We start from the raw sequence: 15,260 nt of genomic DNA, 5'->3' as shown, positions 1-15,260 counted from the left end.
TGGGATAAACGGTGTTTCATTTTCACGGTGGCAGGATTACAGACGATGATGAACGGAACACCGTGACGCGTTTCCAGGCGGCTGTGATGAGGTTCACCAGAAGAGCAGAACTATATGATCATAATCAAGATGGGGAAACCCAAAACTGGGCATCTGTGTCCTCAGGAAGACGTCTACATGTCAGAGTTTTATTAACTTTACGTTGCTGCTGTTGATCAGCTTCACAGTGATTCTTTTTCATGTCGCAGTGTTTGATCTCTCTCAGCCTGTCGTTACAGATCCAGACAGTTACCTCATGAAACCATATCGACAATAAAAAGCACACATGTAGGAGAGGGAGTGAGCTTCAAATGTGACATTTTAAGAAACAAAACCAACAAATATTACACTGAAGACAACAAAACCATCTTGTGATTGGATCACACCAGAAAGTACGTAGAAATCTGTTAATATGTCAATTCAAAATTTGAATATGGAAATATCTGATGTATGACATTTATCGAAGAAGGCCATGGAATATACAACTGAAAGCTAGCAGGTGAACCTTGAGTTTTAGGATATTTGATCACAGTTCAAGACTCATTTACATTGTTTGATTCAAGCCGTCAGCTGGATTAATACTCAGTGATGTGACAAAGTATTTGCCCTCTTCTGGTTTCTTATGTTTTTGCATATTTGTCACACTTCAATGTTTCAGATCATCAAACAAATTTGAATATTCGACAAAGATAACCCGAGTAAATACAATATGCAGTTTTCAAATGATTTCTTTTATTAAGGGAGAAAAGCTATCCAAACCTACTTGGCCCTGTGTGAAAAAGTAATTGCCCCCCCTTGATAAATCATGAATCAAATGTGATTTTTTGGAAAGCTGAGTTCAATTTCACAATCCACACCCAGGCCTGATTACTGCCAGACCTGTTGAATCAAGAAATCACTTAAATATAACCTCTCTGACAAAGTGAAGTCGGCTAAAAGATCTCAAAAAGCAACACATCATGTAAAGAAATTCAAGAACAGATGAGAAACAAAGTAACTGACATGAATCAGTCTGGAAAGACCCCAGAATAACATCTGAAGAACTTCAGGCCTCAGTCTCCTCAGTTAAGATCAGTGTTCATGACTCAACAATAAGAAACAGACTGGGCACAAATAGCATCATGGGACAGTTCTGAGGAGAAAGACACTGCTGAGCAAAAAGAACACAAAGACTCGTCTCACATTTACCAAAAAACATCTTGATGATCCTCAAGACTTTTGTTGAAATATTCTGTGGACTGACGAGACAAAAGTTGAACTTTTTGGAAGGTGTGCGTCCCGTTACATCTGAAGTAAAACTGACACAGCATTTCATTAAAACAACATCATAGCAACAGTCACACATGGTGGTGGTGGTGTGATGGTAGACCTGGACCACTTGCTATAATTGATGGAACCATGAATTCTGCTCTCTACCAGAACCTCCTGAAGGAGAATGTCGAGCCATCAGTTCGTGACTTCAAAGCTCAAGCACACTTGGGTTCTGCAGCAGGACAATGATCCAAAACACACCAGCAAGTCCAGCAAGTCCAGCAAGTCCACCTCTGAATGGCTCAAGAAAAGCAAAATGAAGGTTCTGGAGTGGCCTAGTCAAAGTCTGGTTGTCTGATTGAGATGCTGTAGCCTGAGCTTAAACAAGCTGTTTATGATCTAAAACCATCCGATGTGGCTGAATTAAAACAATTCTATAAAGAAGAGTGGGCCAGAACTCCTCCACAGCGACATGAAAGACTCATTGTCAGTTATCGCAAACGCTGGATTACAATTGTTGCCGCCAAGGGTGACAAAACCAGTTATCAGGTTTAGGGGGCAATTACTTTTTCACATAGGGCCAAGTAGGTTTGGACAGCTTTTCTCCCTTAATAAATTAAATCATCATTTAAAAACTGCATTTTGTATTTACTCGGGTTATCTTTGTCTAATATTAAAATTATTAAATTTGATGATCTGAAACATTTAAGTGTGACAAATATGCAACAAAAAAAAAAAGAAACCAGGAAGGGGGCAAACACTTTTTTCACAGCACTGTAGAACACGAACGGTGCGAGTCCGAGTCGAGACATGTCACATGACTCAGAGCGTCCATCTTTTTTAAATTGGTCTCACCTTCATCGTAGCCGACAGGTGACGCAGGTGTTTCCAGACTCACTCATCGCTCACGAGACCGTCGTCAGAAGCCGCCTCATAGTTTCGTTTGGTACTTTGGGTCTTTGTTATCGACGCCTCCATCTACGCTCACACATGGGTGTTCTTCACCTCGCTCATATCAGGGTTGTGTCTCTTTGTGTGTGTGTGTGTGTGTGTGTGAGTCACTGTTCCATGATTTCCTTTTTACCGTTGCCTAATTGCTTCCTGTGTCACATTCCTGATGGTGCTTTTTTAAAAATCTGTCCTCTACCTTTTTAATTTTACACGCGTTGAACTCCGCATTTCAAGTTGCGTCCGTAACACAAAAGCCCCGATGAGCCGCGTGAAGAAGGGAACAAGAGAAAAGCAGCTGCAGCCGGGAAGAAGAAGAAGAAGAAGAAGAAGCCGCCGGTGTGTCAACAAACCCCTGCGTTACCTAGCGACGTACCGTAGACTTTACCCCCTGAAGTGTGTGAAACCGTGCCTGTTCTCCTTTTGCTTTTGTGAAACAGCTTATTCTGTGATAGTGTCACCACAGGATAAGGGTAGTAGTCATGGCCCGCATTTCCTTGGAGGCCTTGAAAGAAAATCACAGAGGTTCATTAGAAATGCTGCTATTTTTAGAACGCTTACTGCTTTTGCTCAAGGAGTCATTGCGTTGCATGAAACCACCAGTATGGATTAAGTCACCGTCTCTAGATGTTATGCTATAGGTGGTGTGTTTTTGGAGCCCTGCATTCTTGCCCATAAGGCCATCTTGAGATATATTAGTTTGGGAATTCCGAGGAAATTGCTTGCTGGACCTTGAACTTCTTTTGCTCCAATTAACCTAATAATGCCAGAGAACATCCTCAGTTTGTAGGGGTTCGATTCCCCCCCCGAGGCATTGGGAGGGTTACGTGTTTTAACGCTGTTGTTGTTTCTTTTTTGTGCTGATGGGCTGTGGGTGTTGTGGATGGATTTTGTTAATCGGAACTGTTTGTCTGGCCAAAATCCCAATCTCCCCCCTAAACCCTAAACCCTGAACCCTCAAACCCTGAACCCTGAACTCGAGGACTTACTGACGTCACCTGGTGAGTGGTTGAGTGTGAGAATGGGTTACCCCCCGTGTTTAACGTCACATTGCTATGACTTGTGGGTAATTCCCTTAGGGAAAGGGTTCATAAAGGGCTCAAAATGTCTGCCAGAGAACCCTCAAACACTCGATGACTCGACAGTGGGACAGAACTAAACCCTCACGGACTTCGCGGGAGCGAGCCTCAAAGTCCGCGAGGGTTTATGGGGGACGTTGGGGTTTGTCCTCAGTCTCGGCCGTGTTTTATTCTACTGTTGAAGTCGTGTAATTCATTGTTGGATATGTTGTTTAACTGAGTAACGTCTCTTTTCCGGTCGATTCGTTCTGAAGCTACACTACGGCCGGTTTACGGTTTACGGTGTCACGTTCGCTTCTCGAAAAGTCCTTCCTAATGTTTGACCCAATGGGCCGCCATCTTTAGACAGAGGTGGACAACAGCAGGCTTCTCTTTGTAGTCTGCGACCACCGAGGCCAGTGTTATCAGCTGTAGTTAGCTAGCTAGCTAAGCACGCTGTTAGCACACTTTTAGCTATCCAACGATATGCTAACTCTTAGCCTTTTGAAGTAGCGCTGGGTGAGTTTACCCGTGATGGCAGTTATAGGCTGGTTAGCTCAGACATGCTAAGCAGCTAGCATAAGAGCACATGGACCCATTGCTCTGCACTGAGACCTGATATTACGCTGAGTCCTGAATGACAGGACTTGTTTGTGTGTTATCGTCTCATACGTTTAACCTCATCCTAGAGGAATTTTCGAGGGATTCGGCAATCGCGGTTCCGCTATTTGTTTGTCGTCGCGTCGCCTGGCATTCCTCAGCAGCAGCCGGAAGTTGGAAACAGATAAGGCCTCGTTTTATTACACTTTCCTCTGCTGCCTTGTCTGATGAAAGCAGCGGAGGAAGGGGGACAAAGGGGGGGGGGGTTCCTCCAGTCTGCACCGCTGGACAAATATTTGCTCTCGATGAGTATTGTTCTTCTTCACTGAAACAAATAGTTGGGCAAATGCCAGTCCTTCTGCGTTGTGACATCCTTTTTGTCATTTACACCCCCCACCCCCACCACCACCACCACCACCACCGATTAATCCCTGTTAAACTATGACCACACACACATTTCTAGGTTTCTGTGTTGTGTGTGTGTGTGTGTGTGTGTGTGTGTGTGTTTTCCTGTTTCTGGAGGTGTCTCTTTCTATCTTCCGCATTCCTGCCGGAGCTATGACGTAGAATCCCTCAAACATTTTGCAAAATGTTCCATCTTTGAGAACAACTGTAGTCCTTTGTCTCTTATTGCCTTTTTAGGGTTGGACTTAAAACCATGTATGGTAAAGAGTTTGTGAAACACATTTATACTTATATATATATATATATATCTATATATATATATATATATCTATATATCTATATATAGATATATATATATATCTATATATATATATATATATATACCATCGAAAACTCTCCAAAATGAATGAACTGACTCTCCTGTTTGGAACTGATTGGTCTTTGTTCTTTGATTTTCCAAATACGTATTGTTGTCATACAATATTTAAAGAGGAAATACTATCAAGATGTTGCGTTTATGTAATAGATTTAAAGGTTCTGGCATTGCTCAAATGAATAAATACAATTAAAACATATATACAAGGAATTTGTCTCGAACTGTGCATGTTTTATTTTTATTCATAACAGTTTAAAGAATGGGTGCTTTTTGGAATCCATGGTGTAAAATATTATTAGAAAGATGCATTTTACTAAAATATAGAAAGATGCATTTGTGTTGCTAAAATTTTAATTTGGGAAAAAAAGGTACTTTTACAACAATAAATATGAATAACAGATAACGAGTGACATGAAGATGAGGATGTTTAAATGACGAGAGAAACAAATAATAATAAAGAGAAACATCTGCATTCTAAAATACTGCACGGCGGTCGGGCTTCGGTCATATTCGTGATGTCTGTTTTTGTCACTGTCAAGAGATAGGCAGTGTAAACTGACAGAGAGTGTGTGTGTGTGTGTGTGTGTGTGTGTGTGTGTGTGTGTGTGTGTGTGTGTTACAGAAAGCTGATGTGGCAGGCGGCTGCATATCTCTTTACGAAGGTCAAAGCATGTTACACGCTCAGATGTGGTTTGTGTGACAGCAGAGGGGAGACTGTGCCATGACCTCACCTTCATTTCCTGCAGCGGAGGTGTGTGTGTGTGTGTGTGTGTGTGTGTGTGTGTGTGTGTGTGTGGGGGGTGGGGGGGGTGCCGACAGCTCTCCTTGACTTCATCATCCTCGTATCAGCCCATGCGAGCCCTCTGTCTGCTGCTCATCTCTTCCTCTGCCTCATCCGATCCCCGCAACGCCAGAGAGGAAAGATCAACACGAGGCTCACGGCCTCACGTCACCCGCTGTCTTCATGACGGCCGCCTGCTGCCGGGCTTCTTAATAGAAGTATAATCTCATTATTGTGCAGGACAGACTCCAGCCTGCTGCTTCAACATCTAATAGTATTGATCAGGAGAGGCCGCGTTCAGGTTTCTTGATTTACCGTTTACAATTCACAACCCGTCCACGGCTGTTTTTATTACCACGTGGTTGCAAGCAGAGACTTTTGTATTGTGTTTTTTTTTTTCATTAAATATTCATTAATGCATTTACCAGTTGTACATTCTTGAAGCTTCCATATCATATGGTGGATAGACCATTCAGTACAGCACAGTTGTCAGCATGTGAAAGACTGAAGGCTTGAACACCTGATGAGTGTTTTTATGTTTCCACTTTTATGCTAGTTTCTACTTTTAATTCATCCAATTCAACTGATTTAACTTCTGTCTCTGTAGTCCACTACCTGTAATGTTCTCACTGCCCTTCTTGGCCTTTTGGGGGCGCTGACGAGTCTGTTTGTTGAGGTCACTGCTGGAATGCGAGGAGGGCAGGTGGAGTGTGTGTGTGTGTGTGTGTGTGTGTTGTGTAACGACACCGCTCTGGGTGACGAGTTCGCCGAGGTAGGAGGGCCGTCGTGATGCCACCCCGCAGAGGGAGTATAAGTAGATGTCCTGGCCAGAAAGTGAACACAAAGCACCTGTTGCAGCTCCTCAGCTCCTCAACACAGTCCACTGCAGAGACTCCTCTACACCTCCTGCTGCTGCCTTCACACGCCAGAACATCAGGACAACAGGATGAGGACGATGGCTTCTTTCATGTGCAAGACGCTGACTCTGTTCTTCATCTGCATGGCTCTGCAAGAGAGTGAGTAAACTTTGATTTGATTTCGTGGAATTCTAGATTATTTCCCTTTTTTAAATATTGTAGTTTGTAATTTCACTTTTGTGGCCGCAGGCAGTTTATTATCAGTTCTTTCTCGGCTAATAAAAGTTTAAGGGTTTGAGTGTTTTTAAAATAAGCGATGTTATAAGAAATAAGTACAAACAGTGGAAAGTAGTTGAGCAAAATAAGAAGATGCTGGTGCTACACAAACCTTTGACTCTTTGCCAGTACAATACAAAGAGCTGTGTTCAGATTTCCAGGGAATATTTACCTTTAATAAGTAACCCACCTATTATTAAAAGGTTATCACATACCACCACTTCCTGCAGGAGATGTTTGACTTGGATTAAGTTCCTTGATTTTTGATACAGTGAATATGTTCCACTATTAATCACAACCTTGTTTGTTTAGCCGTACAAGAGGGTGTTAACCCCGCCGAGTCTTTGTGTTTACATGCGCTAGTCACAAACCGCATTCTGCGGCGTCACACTGCAAGAAGGGATTAGTTGGCAGTTTTTTTAATCTCGGGATTCTTCTGTGTTTTTCTAGGCCGTGGACTCCCCTTATCGGAGCGGGCAGAGCTGCCAGCTCAGGCTCCACGAGTCAGGACCAAACGCTGCTCCTGCAACAGCTGGGACGATAAAGAATGCATCTACTTCTGCCACCTGGACATAATCTGGGTCAACACGCCGAGGTGAGGCATCAGAGCACTTCAGACACGCACTTCATTTGTTCCTAGACTGGAGTAAACACTCCTAATCCTAACCTCCATCAGCACTCTCCAACACTGCCCTAATATGTTTGGTTTCCCTTCACAGCAAGCTCCTTCCTTATGGCCTGGGAAGTCCCCCGTCTCGCCGCCGGCGCCGTTCAGCTGAGCGATGCCAATGCCTCAACGCGGCCGATGAAACCTGCTCCGGCTTCTGCCGTGAAAGGTAACCGCCCCTTCCCTGTACCTTCTTTAATCTACCCGGACCCACAACAACCGTCCGATCCCCCCCCCCCCCCCCCCCCCCCCCCCTTTCTTTTGGATGCTCGATAGCATCAAAGTATGTTGGTGTAGAATATGAGTCAAAGCAAAAGGCAAAAGGATTCAGTGTGTGATAGTGTCACCACAGAATAAGGGTAGTAGTCATGGCCCACATGTATTTGAAAGAAATCACAGAGGTTTATTAGAAATGCTGCTATTTTTAGAACGTTTACTGCTTTTGCTCAAGGAGTCATTGCGTTGCATGAAACCACCAGTATGGATTAAGTCACCGTCTCTAGATGTTATGCTATAGGTGGTGTGTTTTTGGAGCCCTGCATTCTTGCCCATAAGGCCATCTTGAGATATATTAGTTTGGGAATTCCGAGGAAATTGCTTGCTGGACCTTGAACTTCTTTTGCTCCAATTAACCTAATAATGCCAGAGAACATCCTCAGTTTGTAGGGGTTCGATTCCCCCCCCGAGGCATTGGGAGGGTTACGTGTTTTAACGCTGTTGTTGTTTCTCTCCACAGCTCAAAGAACCCAAGGACGAATGTCGCGGGCCCATCGGTGGAGTCTGCACGCACAAATGGCAACACATTGCTGGAGTCTTTCAGGTTTGTGAAGAGGGATTTAAAGATCTATTTTAGATCCACGTTGTGCTTTGTTGGTGGCCTTTTATAGGACATAATATTATGAAGCTCACCTGTTTTCCTCTTCTGTTTTTTTGCAGATCTGTGGTCAAGTCCAACACCGCGATCGCAAAAGAGGTTCCGTCATCAAACAAGAACCCGGGTGGAGCAAACGGGCCTAGCAGCAGAACGAGGAGGTAGGGGACTTGAGCCGACATCCAAGAAGCGGTTCAACCTCCGTGGATTCAACCTCCGTGGATTCAACCTCCGTGGATTCAACCTCCTTGGTTCCCCTGAGGCTTCTTCCAGCTACCTTCAACGCCAGCATCCGGGTCAAGAGTCTTACCAGCTCTGGGAACATGAAGGTTGGAAAGGATGGAAGGCAAAAAAGAAGGCAGCTGATCAAGCGTTTGATCAACAGAAGCAGAGCTTCAGAGGACTGGCAGCTCACGGGGACAGAAGCCCTACAGCAAGAACAAAGCTGGGCGGAGTCGTCTAGAGTTATTTCTTGAACTCTCTTTGAACTTTTTCGAACACAACAACAGATGCCAAGAAAAGATCCATTAAAGCCGAGGACTTGGAAGCCGGTGTCTGTCCTTTTGGGGAACCGCTTCAAGAACGTTTACAAAGACTTCACCTACACTGAGGATTGTAGAATCATCACATATTCCAGAGTCACATCATCTCTGTATTTAGTTGGGGGATGTTTACTCTTGTCGTCCTTGCTATTAACCTTTTACTTTCCTCTGTATCAGAGCTGGGATCTGCTGCTCTACCTGGTGTTCAGGGCAAATAAGCAAATTGCTTTTTTTTAATCATCAAGTACTTGAAAATGGCAGCTCGTTCATTCTCGGCACATGTTGGCCTCAGTGAAACGAAAGTCATCTCTTTGGGATTTATCTCCGCAACAATTAGCTTTGTGCACAAGGTCTATTGTCAGCTCCTACACACACACATATTCAGTCAACTTTCTACTTGCATAACAACAACATTAGGGTCTATTGTGTTGGCCCCAAGTGTTTATTGCATAGCTCCAGTTTAATGTTTTGATGTAAGATAAGCCAGAAGGTTTCAATGGCTTGCAGCTTGCCAAAAAATGCAGCAGTTGTTTTTCCTCCCCTGACAAATGTTCTGTTAATTCCTCTGTAATTAGTCACGGGGGAAACAACGACTCCAGACCGGTGTTATGCACATCAAAAGATATTTGTCGGGTTTTTTCTGCACTATAAAATGCATTCACTCCATCCGCCGTTTTTTTTTTGATTGTAGTCAACCTGATGATATCCATCCTCACATATCTCAATGCTGTATACGATGGGCAGTTTACCACATTTACTGTTAAATGCTGAATTGTATATATAATTTATTTATTCTCTAACTTATTCAGAGATGTATTTATGTTTGTATGAATGATGCACTGACTTTTATATGACAAAAAAATAAAAACGCAAAAAGAAAAATTTACAGCAGAATGGTGATTTTATTATTTGACTTTGAGAATTAATTGCTGTGTCACTCACTCCATCTTCAGCTACAGACTGCATGTTCCAGCAAACACTTTCTTTTCTTGTTGGAGGAAATACTGAACTTCTTCGAGGAACATAGATGCTGACACACTAAATATTAATTAAATGTATCTGTTCAATGAACAATGAACTTGCTGGACCTCTCTGGGTGTAACACCACTGAACATTAAGGTTATAGTCCAAAAGAAAAAGGATTAGATTTTAAAAAAGGTCCAATATTGTCTTGACCTGCAGCAGAAGATTTCAGTGTAGAAATGATATCCAAACCTTTTCCTCATCTGTCGTCCAGTAAGACATTGAAAATTAAGAAAAGCAGCTTTTCAGATGTTTTTTATTATCCGGTGAATCCTATAATCTAGTGATGTAATCAAAATCTCCTCAACAGCTGGTTAACGGCTGTCTACCTTTTATTTAACGTCGGTCGAGGTTTTAATCAAGTTCTGTATACGATCATATCGGCATTTATGAGTCCTGATGGACACCTAAAAGCCCCACACTGTGAAGATTCACATCTAATGTCTTCGGTTTACTTGAAGCACACACACACACACACACACACACACACACACACACACACACACACACACACACACACACACACACACACAGTAGCAGACTACACAACTGGACCAAGACCTCTTGAAAACTGCAGTCTGTGGTCTGAGAGTATTAAATCCATATTAAATCCATGAGTGCAGGGATTGTCCCTGATCAATCAGATTAAACTGCGTTCACAGTTCATTAATAAGGGTATTAATTCAGGTTTTCAACCTTAAACCTATTTGACCAATTTTTTAAACTGGTCCAGTATTGAGGGAAAAGAGCCCCAAATGGGCTGCAAAGTAATCAAGCAACCGTCAACTTGCTTTGACTAAAAGTGTGACCGGATCAAGCGAAGGTTAAAAAACGTCGTATCTCTCCGTGGATCCTTTCCGTAATGCTGTCGTTGGAATCATTACAGGGCAAAAAACAAGCACTTTTGATGGTCGTACATATACACTTATAGAAATACTGAATACTTTAAGTCCATTTAAAAAGAAGCGTGACATTGTGATCCCACATTACTGCCCCTTTTGCAACACGGCTCTTTTTCACACAAACACATTCGCTTACAGCTAGCTTACTGCTAGCTTACAGCTAACATACATTTTGGTAAACATTGGGCATTTTGGGGTGAATTAACAAAAATGGATCCAGCTGTCCAATTTGTCCCCAAATGGCCAGCTGAAGACGTGCTTCTCGAATCTCTAGTCAGAATCCAATCAATCTGTGTGGGTACATCTTTACCGTGTGACCGAAGAAGCCAAGCACAGCTGTGAAAGCACACCTGTCCCACAGTGTTGCTTTGACTTGAGGCCCGTTTGCTTAACAAATGTTGCTTCTTTAAAAGACGACGGTGTAAAATGGGTTGAAAGGACAAATCTGTGGTTCGAGGTGGACCATCTTGCTCCGTCAAAGACGTATTGGCCGCGGCCGCCTCGTGCACGTTGCCGCCGCCGAAATACCGTTCAAGCCTTCACTTCAGCCTCACCGCGCTTCAGGTGCATCACCAGGCGGACAGTTTGACACGCTGAAGCGTGGGGGTCACCACACATAGCGTTTCTTTGTACGCGGCGTAACTGTGGTTCTCTCTTCACGGTGTTGAGTCTGTCCCTCCGTACGCTGATGTTTACTTTAGATAGGTTGTTCTGCAAGAGCGCACACGCTGTTTGTTATGGAGGATGTCGGAGACTTCCATTTATCTACAGGACGTCCCAGGTTGCAGGTCAAGTGTTTGAGGAACGACAGATAACCACAATAAATGGGGGATTAGCACCATTCAAAGTCAAGCGCAGGTTAGTATGATGGGGTTTTTTTTGCTTGTATTTTAAGTGCAGCACAGCTGGCTTGTGTTTTTGTAAAGGCGAGGACGCAAAAAGCAGCGATACCACGCACCTGTCTCTCTATTACTCAATCTATTGACATTCTAGTTATTTACCCTGACGTCAGTAAGAACTCAGACATCCCAGCGGTGTGAGAGAGCTGACTAAGCATGAAAACAGGATGCTTTTTCTGCATTCCTCCCGAAATTCCTTCAGCGGCAGGAGAGAACCGGCAGCGGAAAAGAAACAAAGGAATACCAGGAGCATGTCTGCTGTTTGCTCAGGGAGCTGATAGGGGGCTGGACAGGGGGTTGAGATTGCAACCTTAATCATGCTGTTGTCATAATACTAGTTGCATTGTTTTGTTTTGTTTGAGTCTTTATTCCATGTTGTCGCCCTCATGTTTCTCTCCTGACATGCGGGCCGGTAGTAAATCATGATTGTGCGATCGTATAATTGTCTCACTGGGCTCCAGCCTGTCGTTTTTTTGCATACACACACGTTTAGGGTCAGGGAATTCTACTTAATTAAAAACCTTGATTTAGAGACTGTAGGGGAATGACTATGGTGGATTAAATCTATGAGCTTTATTCAGTTGTGATGAAGTGCAGCTGAGGCTAATGGGAATGTCATTAGCGTCGCAGATATTCGGTCTGCAAGAAACTGTTATAGCCGAAAACATCCATAGTGGAGAGGTCGACAGTTGGTCGACAGTCGAAGGTAGACGTGGAGGTAGACGTGGAGGTAGACGTGGAGATGGACATGGAGGTAGACATGGAAGTGGACATGGAGGTAGACGTGGAAGTGGACATGGAGGTAGACGTGGAGATGGACATGGAGGTAGACATGGAAGTGGACATGGAGGTAGACATTGAGGTAGACGTGGAGATGGACATGGAGGTAGACATGAAGGTGGACATTGAGATGGATATTAAGGTGGACATGGGGGTGGACATGGAGGTAGACATGGAGGTAGACATTGAGGTAGACATTGAGGTAGACGTGGAGGTGGATGTGGAGGTGGACATTGAGGTGGACATGGAGGTGGACATGGAGGTAGACATTGAGGTAGACGTGGAGATGGACATGGAGGTAGACATGAAGGTGGACATTGAGGTGGATATTGAGGTGGACGTGGAGGTGGACGTGGAGGTGGACATGGAGGTGGACATGGAGGTAGACATGGAGGTGGACATACATAGAGATAGACATGGAGGTAGACATCAGTCATGGTGGAATAACGGCACACGTTACCGACTCATTCCATGCATGACTGACTGAGCGTATGTGAGTTTTGGAACGCTTTTGGGAATCTCACACTGATTTGCAGCTTCCTCCGGCCTTCACGATGAAGTCAGTTGGGAACAGTTTGTGAAGAAGCGACTGTCTTCTTCAGAGAACATTGAAATTCTTACCAAGAAAACTCTTCGATGCCGCGCAAGGCCACAGCTGTGTGTGTGTGTTGTGTTTGCACTTTTTAACCCTCCTGTTATGTTCGTTTCTTAGGTACAGCCATGATGTTCCCGGGTCGGTTTGACCCGGTGCATGTTTAATCATCCAAAAGTGGTCAGAAACCCCAAAAAATCCTAATAAATATAGTTTGTACCTCATCACCAACTCCCTTACTAACAATTCAATCAGTATTTAGTGGAATGGAGTTATTCACCCCTCCATAGATCATAGTTCAAACTATGTTTTAGGTACTTTGGAAAAACCTAGATATAAATTGCATTGTCTACCATAACATGTATTTATTTCAAATTTTTTTTTTACATTTTGAAACTTTCTTTTTTTCATGGGGTGATGTAAATAAATAGAGATGAGACACCTCTGCTGTTCAGGGTCATATTGACCCCCTCACTCAAAAACAAGCCAAATGAATACAAAAGGATTTGTATTGAAAGTAAACTTCATTTATGTTCATTTATAGTGTTAAGAAACAGACATTTCCAAAAATGAACAAGAGATGAGCACAACGAGGTGTGTGTGTGTGTGTGTGTGTGTGTGTGTGTGTGTGTGTGTGTGTGTGTGTGTGTGTGTGTGTGTGTGTGTCTACACAGCACACGAGTGACATGTCGTCACGGTGTGCTTTGTTCAAATGCATTTTGTCTTTATAATATTTTCGGCGGACAGTCTTGGCTGACGTGTATTGGGTGAGGATGACCACTGTATTTCACAATTTATGAAGCAAACGTCTCGCTTGGAGGAACAAGTATTTCAGTTTCCTCATCTGATGGTTCATAATCAGCACCATCATAATCTGAAGTGACCTCAAGATGGTCTTCATCTTCAGACACATCCTCCTCTATGTCACATGATCAAGGATGTGCTCCAGAGCCTCCAGAGCTGTCATCCCTTTGTTTCTGTTGCTCATGTTGTCCTACAGTATTCTGCTGTGTTGTTTGCATCTGCAGAGTGTAATGTTGGTCGGACTCCCAAGAGACCCTCTCCTGCTAAGTGTGGGGGCGGAGTTTTCCCGCGGGAAAATAAAAGGTTCAAAGTCAAAATAGCATCTGTATTTCTCGCACAGGTGGGGGTAGTGAGAAAGAGTGTGTGTGTGTGTGTGTGTGTGTGTGTGTGTGTGTGTGTGTGTGTGTGTGTGTGTGTGTGTGTGTGTGAGAAATGGGGTGAAACATGGTGGGAGGGAGTAAGAAATACTTTGTCTCACGTTTTCAAAGACGATGATGTTCGGGCCCAAACATCATCTCTGTTATATAAACCTGCAGGGGGTTGTTGCAAATGCATGATATCTATATATATATATATATATATATATTTTATTTTTTATTTTTTATTTTTTTTAACGTTGATTACACTAATTAAGACAAGCAGAAGAAGTTTCATACAGAAAAAGTACTTTCAAATATTTTTTCTAGGTTTTCAAACTTTGAAACAGGTCAATTTGACCCGCAACATAACAGGAGGGTTAAGATAGACCAAGGGTGAGACTCCCTGTTCAGAAGGGACCAAGCTGCTCTCTGAATGCAGGGCAGGCAGGGGAGAGAGTGCAGAGGGCGGCTTAATATTTAATACTCCACACCGGCGACGTCATGCATTCGTGTTTCGGTACATCCAAAAACAACAGGACGTCGGTTGACTCATCCACTGGTGATCTCGTCTACACGGACGATGTCCAAAAAAGGAAAGAATGCGGACAAACACGTGGAAGTCATGTGATCACGTGTATTTATATTTCTGTGATCATCACCAATGTGCAAAATAAACAAGGAAAAAACATTCACAATCTCCCAATTTATGGCAAAAAGGTTGCACTTTAATCATAATAAAGGTCATCTTTAATTGACAATTAACTTGCTTATGATGCGTACGAGAAGGTGGAGATAACGTCGAATGTGATCGGAAAAAACTAATTCCTGAACCTTTGACGGGATGGTTGTCCTCTGCATGTAGCAAAGGACAGCTGTACGATCCACCGTCCACACCAGAACCATCATGTACTACCATTCAAATCCTGCAAGGGAAAGCTGAAATATGAATTTGAGGTGTTTAAAAAGTTTCCCTTTCCCTCAGAGGTAAGAGGTCAGCTCACTGGGATCAAGTGTCGGAACTTTCCGTATTGATAATAAAAGATTAAGAAATGGTTTGAGACATTACCGGCACACTATGAGACTTTGTGTCACATCAACTGTTTTTGTGTTTTTCACTTGCTCTCGCACGGTTCCAGTCCAAACCGGTTGCGATTACAGTAAAAGCCGGCGTCGGTGCATTCCTGCTCTTCCTGGTTTTGTTCGCCGGGACCCTGTAGAGGCTCGGGGACA

The 15,260-nt window shown here is 43.4% G+C and overlaps 1 protein-coding gene across 1 annotated transcript; it reads left to right on the top strand.

Annotated features, from left to right (window-relative positions):
- Positions 1-6,389: 6,389 nt before the first annotated feature.
- edn2 (endothelin 2) lies at positions 6,390-9,557 on the top strand. The gene is made up of 5 exons (XM_068736866.1): positions 6,390-6,474; positions 7,042-7,186; positions 7,311-7,427; positions 7,995-8,078; positions 8,195-9,557. The coding sequence occupies exons 1-5, from the start codon at positions 6,405-6,407 to the stop codon at positions 8,292-8,294; spliced, it is 516 nt and encodes a 171-aa protein (XP_068592967.1). The 5' UTR covers positions 6,390-6,404; the 3' UTR covers positions 8,295-9,557.
- Positions 9,558-15,260: the final 5,703 nt, after the last annotated feature.

Source organism: Cebidichthys violaceus, unplaced genomic scaffold (genome assembly GCF_023349555.1).
Source record: "Cebidichthys violaceus isolate CVI_PGR_0920_01 unplaced genomic scaffold, fCebVio1.0.p SCAF_73, whole genome shotgun sequence".
Classification (NCBI taxonomy): Eukaryota; Metazoa; Chordata; class Actinopteri; order Perciformes; family Stichaeidae; genus Cebidichthys; species Cebidichthys violaceus.
The sequence above is the reverse complement of the archived record's forward strand: the minus strand, read 5'-3'. Positions and strand labels throughout refer to the sequence as shown.

Coding starts and splice junctions, on each gene's coding strand:
- edn2 (XM_068736866.1), top strand. CDS start 6,405: ATGAGGACGATGGCTTCTTTCATGTGCAAGACGCTGACTCTGTTCTTC. Junction 7,187..7,310: donor ATCTGGGTCAACACGCCGAG/GTGAGGCATCAG, acceptor TTCCCTTCACAG/CAAGCTCCTTCCTTATGGCC. Junction 7,428..7,994: donor TCCGGCTTCTGCCGTGAAAG/GTAACCGCCCCT, acceptor TTCTCTCCACAG/CTCAAAGAACCCAAGGACGA.